General features: G+C 39.6%; 1 protein-coding gene across 1 annotated transcript in view; it reads left to right on the forward strand.

Annotated features, from left to right (window-relative positions):
• The first annotated feature begins 607 nt into the window (after positions 1–607).
• LOC125005070 (macrophage mannose receptor 1-like) overlaps positions 608–9,827 on the forward strand; it is a 13,765-nt gene continuing 4,545 nt past the window's right edge. The window contains exons 1-6 of the mRNA XM_047580076.1: positions 608–647; positions 740–820; positions 1,757–1,863; positions 1,955–2,089; positions 4,019–4,130; positions 4,405–4,466. Coding sequence (XP_047436032.1) covers positions 760–820; positions 1,757–1,863; positions 1,955–2,089; positions 4,019–4,130; positions 4,405–4,466 — 477 coding nt within the window. The 5' untranslated portion in view covers positions 608–647; positions 740–759. The remainder of the gene's footprint in view (positions 648–739; positions 821–1,756; positions 1,864–1,954; positions 2,090–4,018; positions 4,131–4,404; positions 4,467–9,827) is intronic.

A 9,827-nucleotide genomic window follows, 5' to 3' on the forward strand; every position in this document is an offset into this window, starting at 1 on the left:
ACTCTTTGAAAAAATATTGATGGACACTGAATCATACTCAAAACAGAAGTAACGTTCAGAACTTACTTTATCTGATAATGGTATTTTTCTGTTGATCTGAGTCAGTTCCTCATTTTGTGGGATGTTACATATCCATTGTACCAAAGAAAAGTATAAGAAAATAGGGTCTGGCTTATCGCTTTCTGAAATGAGAAGAAAAGAAACACAATGCCTGACCATCTTCCCTAAAAAAGTGATCAAACAAAACTCACACCAGTGCGTCAACCCATGAACTAGTGAGGTAATAACATGAACTACGTGAGTGCCAAGTGTACAGGGTACCCCAGCCTAAATGCTCTATCCTCCCACAACAAACCTTACAAGTATGGGGGGCAAAGTAGGAGCAAGAGCACCAACAAGTAGCTAAAGAGAGTTTTGAAGAGTCCCCCCATCTCTGACTGTGTGATCTCTGAAGCTCACAAGTGTCATCTTTCAATTTCCACTTGCAGGAACAGAGGGAGAGAGAGACACACAAAAACAGACCTTCCTCTCTGTACACGTAACAGATGAGGAGATAAGAAACTATACTTAACAGCTGTTACTTCCCTTGAATTGTTGCGTCTTCAAGCTGGTGGAGAGGAGGAGCAACAAAAGTAATTCTGCTGCAGGTTTTCTACCAACTCTTATCGTCTTTACCTTTATGAAATGTTCATCATGTCGGTAATAAATATTTCTAACATGTCTGGTTCTCTTAAGCTAGAAATCAGCATCATCTCCGCAATGAAGACTCTGCCACTGATTGTGTTTGTTTGTGTGGTGATGACTCTGACTGGAGCTGATGGTGAGTATATCGTAGAGTACCGTCTGCATACAGTGGCATGACACTTCACGGTATCTACGGTTACGGTTATCTCTCAGTGGGTTTACATGCAGGTGAAAAAACCTAATTATTGCCTTAATCGGACTATAACAGGAGAACTTAAGTGCATGTAAACATGTTACTCCAATTAAATTCGGGGTAGAGGCTAGCTTCACCCCTTCTCCGAGCTAACTCTCAATTGGAGTTCTCGTCATCTGATTGAGACGTCCAGATAATGCTACTGAAACAGACTTTTCAATCGGTTAATGCGTGTGCACATGCTCTACGAGCGCTGCGCGGGTGTGTGACCCCGGAATAAAAACGTCCAACAACGCCTGTCTCAGAAGAAGAAGAAGAGAAACAGAGCCGTCTGAGGGATAGCGCAGATCTTACATGCACTAGAAATAGCGCGAACATTACGTACAAGATTAAAAAATGTACTAATATCCGTCTGGTTGTTGTTTGAGATGCCGGTCCACCGTATGAACGACTCTAGTTTATTTTATCAGGTAATAGGTCAACCCGGAAATCGGGCCGTATTAACGTGGTATTAACCCGCTGAAAAGACACGTATCGCCACCTAGTGTGGAAGAGGAGAACAGTTATTCGTTTTTCTTGCGCTGCATGTAAACTGGGACAAGAACTGTAGCGAGAAAGTCGAATTTTGAGCATAGCTCGATTAAGCTCTGCATTTAAACGCACTGTGTCACAGCTGCTCCAGAAACACCCTCAGTGGGTATTTCTCAAACATTTCTTCTGACATTTGATGCATGTTGTTGACTTTAGTCCCAAAACATAGTTACTAATAGAGAACTGACAATTTATTAGTTTCAATTTACCCTCATCAAGACTCAAATTGTTATGTTATGTTGCTATAAAGCTCTATAAATTGAACCTTTAAGTGGAGCCTATTTGCAGCAAAGAGTCGTCTGATCAAGAGGTCCACACATTGTCCTGGTTGGTCTGAGTACAATGGACGCTGTTTCATCTTCATTCCTACCTACATGACTTGGGCTAAAGCTGAGGTGATCACTAGATTTATTTTGTTATGTCTTGGTTGTGATTCCTTCTTTTAGCTTTGACAACTCTCATTTGTCTCTATTTATCTCCATGCAGAAAAACTGTCGGACCCTGGGTGGAAACCTTGCATCGGTCCATAATATCATCGAGTACCATAAGATCCAGTCTCTCATTCAGAATGGTTCTCATGCGCATCCAGAAACATGGATCGGAGGCAGTGATGCCCAAGAGGTATTTATTTCATCATTTCAAATTAATAAATTATAAATCATCCCATGCATGTCTGGTAACATTGCAGTGTTTGCCTATAATCTATATACTGGGACAAGCTTGTTGACTACATGTTGTATGGTGACTTACAATGACAATAAGGTATTCTATTATGTGATTTTCTATTAAATTATTTTAGTTTGTATCCACAACCTCATTTTATCCTTCTCCAGTTGTCGTCTCATGTGGCATTTTTTATTTTAAGTATTTACAAGGTTTTGAATATATATATACAGTGGGGGAAATAAGTATTTGATCCCCTGCTGAATTTGTAAGTTTGCCCACTTCCATAGAAATGATCAGACTCTGGTTTTTATGGTTGTTTGCTGGTTATGGGTATAGACAGAATATCAGTCGAAAATGCATAAAAACACACAATCTAAAAGTTATAAATTGTTATGTATTTTATTAAGGGAAATAAGTATTTGATCCCCAAGCACAACACAAGTCAGTACTTTGTAGAGAAACCTTTGTTGGCAAGCACAGCGATGAGACGTTTCTTGTAGTTGGTCACCAGGTTTGCACACAGCGCAGGAGGGATTTTGGCCCATTCATCTTTACAGACAGTCTCTAAATCCTTCAAGTTTCTTGGCTGCCTCTTGGAAACTCGGAGCTTCAGCTCCCTCCACAGGTTTTCGATCGGGTTAAGGTCTGGAGACTGACTAGGCCACTCCATGACCTTAATATGCTTCTTCTTGAGCCACTCCTTTGTTGTCCTGGCAGTATGTTTTGGGTCATTGTCATGTTGGAAAACCCACCCACAGAGGCATCTTCAGTGTTCTTGCTGAGGAAAGAAGGTTTTTGTCCAAGATGTTACAGTACATGGCTGCATTCATTGGCCCCATAATGCGGTGAAGTTGCCCTGTACCCTTTGCTGAAAAACAGCCCCAAAACATGATGTTTCCACCTCCATGCTTAACCATGGGTATGGTGTTCTTTGGGTCATACTCACGTTTTTTCATCCTCCAAACACGGCGGGTCGAGTTAATGCCAAATAGCTCAACTTTGGTTTCGTCAGACCACAGCACTTTCTCCCAAGCCTTCTCTGAGTCATTTAGATGTTCACTGGCAAACTTAAGGCGGGCCTGTACATGTGCCTTCTTGAGCAGGGGGACCTTGCGGGCACTGCAAGAGTTCAATCCATAACGGCGCAGTGTGTTGCCAACTGTTTTCTTGGTGACGGAGGTCCCAACTGCTTCCAGATCATTAACAAGCTCCTGCCGTGTTGTTTTAGGCTGCTCCCTCACCTTTCTCATCATCATCCTCACTCCATGAGGCGAGATTTTGCGGGGAGCTCCAGACCGAGGACAGTTGATGGTCCTTTTATGGGTCTTCCACTTGCGAATAATGGCACCAATAGTTGTCACCTTCTCACCAAGCCTTTTGCTGATGGTTTTGTAACCTATACCAGCCTTGTGCAGGTCTACAATCTTGTCCCTGACATCTTTTGACAGCTCTTTGGTCTTGCCCATGGTGCTGTAGAAGTTGGAATGTAAGAAACTGATTCTTAGAGCAGGTGTGCTTTATATACATGACGAGTTAAGATCAGGAGTATTGGTATTTAGTTGACTGAGCACAGCTGTGTGCCACATGCGCACCAGCCAATCTGTAGGAGCCTGAATTCTAAGTGAATTGTTGGGGATCAAATACTTATTTCCCTTAATAAAATACATAACAATTTATAACTTTTAGATTGTGTGTTTTTTATGCATTTTCGACTGATATTCTGTCTATACCCATAACCAGCAAACAACCATAAAAACCAGAGTCTGATCATTTCTATGGAAGTGGGCAAACTTACAAATTCAGCAGGGGATCAAATACTTATTTCCCCCACTGTATATATATATTAATTGAGAATCTATGTGTCTATGTCTTTCTTTGTTTTAGGAGGGTGTCTGGCTGTGGAGTGATGGGATGATTTTCCACTATACAAACTGGTGTGATGGACAGCCCAGTACGGCTGAGGGTCAACAGAACTGCATACAAATGAATTATGGAGGTAAATTCCAAAGTGCTGGATGTGTGACTGGTGAAACTGATAAATGGTAAAAGACAAAAGTTTACTGACTTGATACAGAAAGAAACATATGTTAGTAATTCTGTGAACGCAAGTATCTGATCAGAATATTTTATTTATTTCACATCAATGTAAACAGTTTAATTATTTTTTAATTGAAATAAGGAAATAATGTCTATGTTATTGTAGTCAGTATCAGGTATTAGCTGGTATGGAGCTGGACTGATTTCATTTTTGTTGGTTTTGGTTCTTGCAGTGTCCAAGTGCTGGGATAATGTCAAGTGTGTTGAACGCCGTCCATCTGTCTGCGCCAAGAAAATACAATGAATCCTGAAACAGAAGAACTTGTCACAAACACTGGTGGATGTGTGCTGATGTTTGTGTTTTCATGCTCTTATTTCTTAAGCTAATCACTCTGGAGCCTCTTTATATTTCTTCTATCGCTGTAACGCAACTAAAGGAGTGAAGCGACAAGTCAAATCAACAGAAGCTGGATTGTCTCAAAGGCTTTGTGCCTTTTAATAAGAATAGACTGAATGTGTTACGAAAAGAACGCTGTTAGCAAAACTTCCTTGTATTTACTGATTTTTGGAAAATAAAAAGCCTGAAGCATTGAAACAAGTTTCTCTGTGAGTGTGTGTTACGTGTCTTTTTTTTTATGAGTATTATTTGTCTGTCTCCTAAAAGTCTGCCCAACATAGTTTTATGATCAATGCTCATCACAGTGACTGAAGTTTTCCATTTCCCTCTCATGGATCGGAACACATGCCAACATAGAAGGTTCTAATAAACATGTGTTCATTTCCATAAATTAAAAGAAATAGTCAAGGAGTTTACAGTAATACTTGCAACCCCTGACAGGCAGCTTGTAATCCATCTATCTGTCCACAAGGTGGTGCTGTAGTTTGTTTTATCAGCTCAGCCACTGCAGGACGAGAGATTAAAAGTAGTTCATAGTGATTACTGTGTAGAGTTCTTCTTGGAATGAAGAAGTCACTAAACACTAAACTAATCGTTTATGTTGTTCATGTTGTTTTGGTCTTTGATACACTTTCATTGTTTAGTTATTTCATGTTTGTTCTACTATCATGTACCAGTCTTCTATTCCAATGGTTCTGGGTGTTCTAAAAGGGAAAAGGTCATAATGGTGCACTTCTATCTAGAAATAGGAGGTCACCTTAGGATGCTACAATGGATATTCTTTCAGAGACATGACTGAAGTGAATTATTTGCAACATGGTTTCCTTTATTTTGACTCCACCTGTTGGTCAGTATGGCTCATTGCAGGACCCCAGTGTCTCCTCTGTTTGTAATGTGCGTGTCATCTGTACTTATTCTTCTGCTTTTTTATTTTTCATCAGGCGAGGCTAGGCTAGGGATAGGGTTAGGGTTAGGGTTAGTGTTACCTCCCAAGGTGTTAACCAGGAAATGAAGGGAGGAAAACAAAAGAAAATAGTTGCCGGCCAAGAAAAACGATGCAGAGACCAGATACTGTGTGAAAAATTGTTCTTTATTTAGGATAGTTTGACATGGCAATCCATGTATTTGGTAACAGTTAGGGTTAACTTTAGAGGCAGACAGTCGTCCACCAGAAGACTTTCTGATAAAGTAATAACTTTTGTGTCTCTGCAAAAAACTTCTGAATTGTATTAAATTTGCATCCAGAAAAAACCCTTACTGTATGTAACTCGGAGGATTTCTTGTTGGAACTGAGCTTATTATTAGGCCCCCGGGGCAACACACTGAGGCACTAGTGTTATACTGCGTGTTTCTTCTTCTTATGTTTTTTTTTTTTTTTTTTTTAATTTTTGCTCTTCCTCTGCTTTTTAATCTCTTATATATCAAAATGTGCCGTTTGATCAGGATCGGTGTGCTAAGTATTTCTCTACAAAATACAAAGTTTTGCATTGAAATGAATGGGACGGACGGGAAAAAAAAAAGGTTTTTCAAACGTCTACTGCTCAAGCATACTTTCACCTACAGACCTCATTTAAACTCTAAACTGTAGAGTGTTGTGTATTGGTGTATGAAGTCCAATCCTGCTCAGTATCACTCCATCTTCTTCCAGGCCAGCGATTTGTACCTACATTTCATTTTATTGGTCAGAATCATAAATTTAATTCAGTAAAAGAAAATGAACATGTACATTGTTCCATACTATGTTAATGAGTGGTGCTAAACTCATTTGGTCCAACTGTTAACCTCAACTTTCTCTGTCAATACAGCACACATGGAGGGATGATTCAAAACAACAACTATCACTATCAACACTGACTGAAAGTGATGGTTAAAATGAGTTTTGAGCTCCATGTACTGAAAAACATGAATTTAACTTGTGGATTATTTTATATGATCTTCATATCATTACATAGATTTTAATCTCAATCAGAACAGACTTGTTCAAGATGTGGAGTGGGATGCAAACCTTTGACCTCCTGATAACTATATTAACCCTTAATGAGATAAATTAATTCTTTCTGACTACCCTTTTGCCACATGAGGATAGAGGAAGGTTTGGGGGCCAGATGAGGTCTTTCCCTGGCATCTTCTGTTACGGAATGAATTAAATATTGTCAGTGTTCTTCTTCTGTTTCTCAAACATTCAACAATCCACAGCGAGGAGAATTAGTGGTGCGGCATTTGTCTTCGTCAGTAGACCTGAACACAGAAGCATGAGTAACCCGTCAAAACTAGAAACACTGTTAGACACGGCCCAGTGTTTGAGTTTTCATAACCCACATACTTCCTAACCTGGAGGCTCTTTATATTTCTTTTATTACCGTAACGCCTCTGAAGAAGAGAAGCGACAAGTCCTGATAACAGAAGTAGGGTTGTCTCAGATTGTTTTGACGTGCAACAGTTCAATACAAAATACAATATTTTATACAATATAACTGAAAAAATAATCACAATACAATTTTTCATTATTATTATTATTAATTAAACCCCAATACTGTATCCGCAGAGTATTGGCAGTACCATATGCTGGTTTGGAGGTCTACTTTATGTATTTCAACCTTTTCTCAAAAGTTTGACTTTATTCTCGAAATTGAGATTTTGTGTCTTGAAATTGCCTTAAAAGTGCCTGATGAAAAACAAATCTACCTCCTCTAATTTGTTTTCCCATGGCTATCCCTAATACTCTTGCATACGTAACACACAGGCACAGAGATACTTGTTTCAGTGGTTCAGTCTTTCAATTTTGCAAACAAGAACAGTAAAGATGAGTTCTTCGAGCCATTATCGTTTCTGCTTTAGATCTGATTCATCGATTCCCTTTACGAATGTAACCGGGTGGTTGTTTACATGTTGTGTTTCCTCAGAGTTGGTGTGAAAGAGTCTTGTTAGGAATGACACGTCCCTTACATGCACCTGTAGGGCAGCCGCATCATGAGCTGCTAATGCAGACAGGTTTATATAGCCTGCTGTACGGTGTGTGGGTCTCTCACCTCTCCCCAAGCGTGTGGCCGGCGTGCAGCTCTGAGACATTGGAACCTGGTCGGTAGGCGCTGTGGGTTCAGTCCCCAGGTCGCGTGTTGGGCTGGCATGGGCGGGATTTCTTCCTGTAGGCTGTCGCTGCCGCCATAGCTGCTTGCGGGGCTAGTGTTCTAACAACGTGCCGAGTGGCCGGTTGCCCTGCCTTTCCTCTTGCTACCTATTTTTTATATCTCTTACTCTATACTTGGCTCGTGTCCTATGATTAATAGTGGTAGTACGGCCGCTCTGAAAATTCACAAACCCTATAAATGCAGTGATTACGGTGATTTTAGTAAGTTCAGCCCCAACTTGTTAGGTGAGGGTGTTTTTTTTTTTTTTTTTTCTCTATTGCCTTTGAGGGGATCTGCCAAACTTTTGCATGTTCGTTTTTTTTTTTTTCGTTCTTCTCTTTTGTTTGCTTTGATTTTGCAGTTTTTTTGAGGAACAGTTTGGTTTGTGTTTAATAGGCCAGACCTCCAAACCAATGGTGGCGTTGGTGCTCTCTACCTACCAGATCCTCAGGGTGTGACTTCTGAAGATTACATGGTGTACTATATAAATGTTTTAGATGAATAACTTAATAAAAAGATTTTATTGTGAAGAATGTGAAATAAATGTGTTACTTTTTCATTACATTGTGCCTGTATTCATTTGTGTACTTACCTGTGCATGGGTTGTTTTGGGAAACCATTAAAGAGATGATTTTTACAAAATGATGAAGAGGTATTGTTATCATTATTATTCCTATCCGAATATGGGCATGGTAACACTTATTTTGGAAATCATTTGTGATGTTTTTGATACAATACAGAAAAAAAAAACTCTGCTCTTACGAAAAGTTATGAAATATGACACCAAGACAGATGTGGTCAGAGAAGAGCTCATGTGACACTGTTCCATCCACAGTGTCTCACCGTGTCTTAAGGGGAAAGACAACAAACAGTTCAAGTCTTTAACTTGGCATTTTACCAGCGGTGCTGCTTACAGAGTATAAAGTGGTGAAGATGGGTCAGACATCTGTTTCCAACTAATCAGTAAACACGTCTGTTTCCAGAGTATTTAGTGAGGGAGGGTTGGTTGATGTTGTAACTTCACTTCTGTTGATTTTGTGTTTGTTCGGTAGAATCCATCAGACATGATAGTGACCATTCAGACCATAAACTGTAATACTGACCATAAAAGACTTTGAGTTGAGTTGTGTGTACCTACTTGGACTTCTGAAGCTGTTGTATCACTTATTAAATATCGACTCTTACAAGCACAGTCAACAACTTAAACAGTGACAAAATGCTAAGTCTTCTGGATTGCTATAAAAACAGGCTGTATCTAAATACACTAATGTATGTGAACACTTATATAATGTCATTGCTGAGTCGTGACTGGCCACAGTCTCATAAAATCTACCACACTATCACCGTGTGTGAGAAAGAAAGTAAATATGTGCATGAGTGAACACCAGAATCAACAAGCAGCATCTCTTTGTTCAGAACAAAGGAAACTGTGAGTTGGGAGGATTAAATATTACTGTAACGCCACTAAAGAAGAGAAACGACAAGTCCCGATAACACAAGTAGGGTTGTCTCAGAGACTTCTGATGTGCAACAGTTCAATACAAAATACAATATTTCATATGATATAACTGAAAAAATAATCACAATAAAATTTGAAATTAATACTATTAATTATTAATTAAACCCCAATATTGTATCCGCAGAGTATTGGCAGTAACATATGCTGGTTTGGAGGTCTACTTTATGTATTTCGACCTTTTCTCAAAAGTTTGACTTTATTCTCGAAATTGAGATTTTGTGTCTTGAAATTGCCTTAAAAGTGCCTGATGAAAAACAAATCTACCTCCTCTAATTTGTTTTCCCATGGCTATCCCTAATACTCTTGCATACGTAACACACAGGCACAGAGATACTTGTTTCAGTGGTTCAGTCTTTCAATTTTGCAAACAAGAACAGTAAAGGTGAGTTCTTCGAGCCATTATCGTTTCTGCTTATCGATCTGATTCATCGATTCCCTTTACGAATGTAACCGGGTGGTTGTTTACATGTTGTGTTTCCTCAGGGTTGGTGTGAAAGAGTCTCGTTGGGAATGACACGTCCCTTACATGCACCTGTAGGGCGGCCGCATCATGAGCTGCTAATGCAGACAGGTTTATATAGCCTGCTGTACGGTGTGTGGGTCTCTCACCTC

This window comes from Mugil cephalus, chromosome 1, assembly GCF_022458985.1.
Source record: "Mugil cephalus isolate CIBA_MC_2020 chromosome 1, CIBA_Mcephalus_1.1, whole genome shotgun sequence".
NCBI lineage: Eukaryota > Metazoa > Chordata > Actinopteri > Mugiliformes > Mugilidae > Mugil > Mugil cephalus.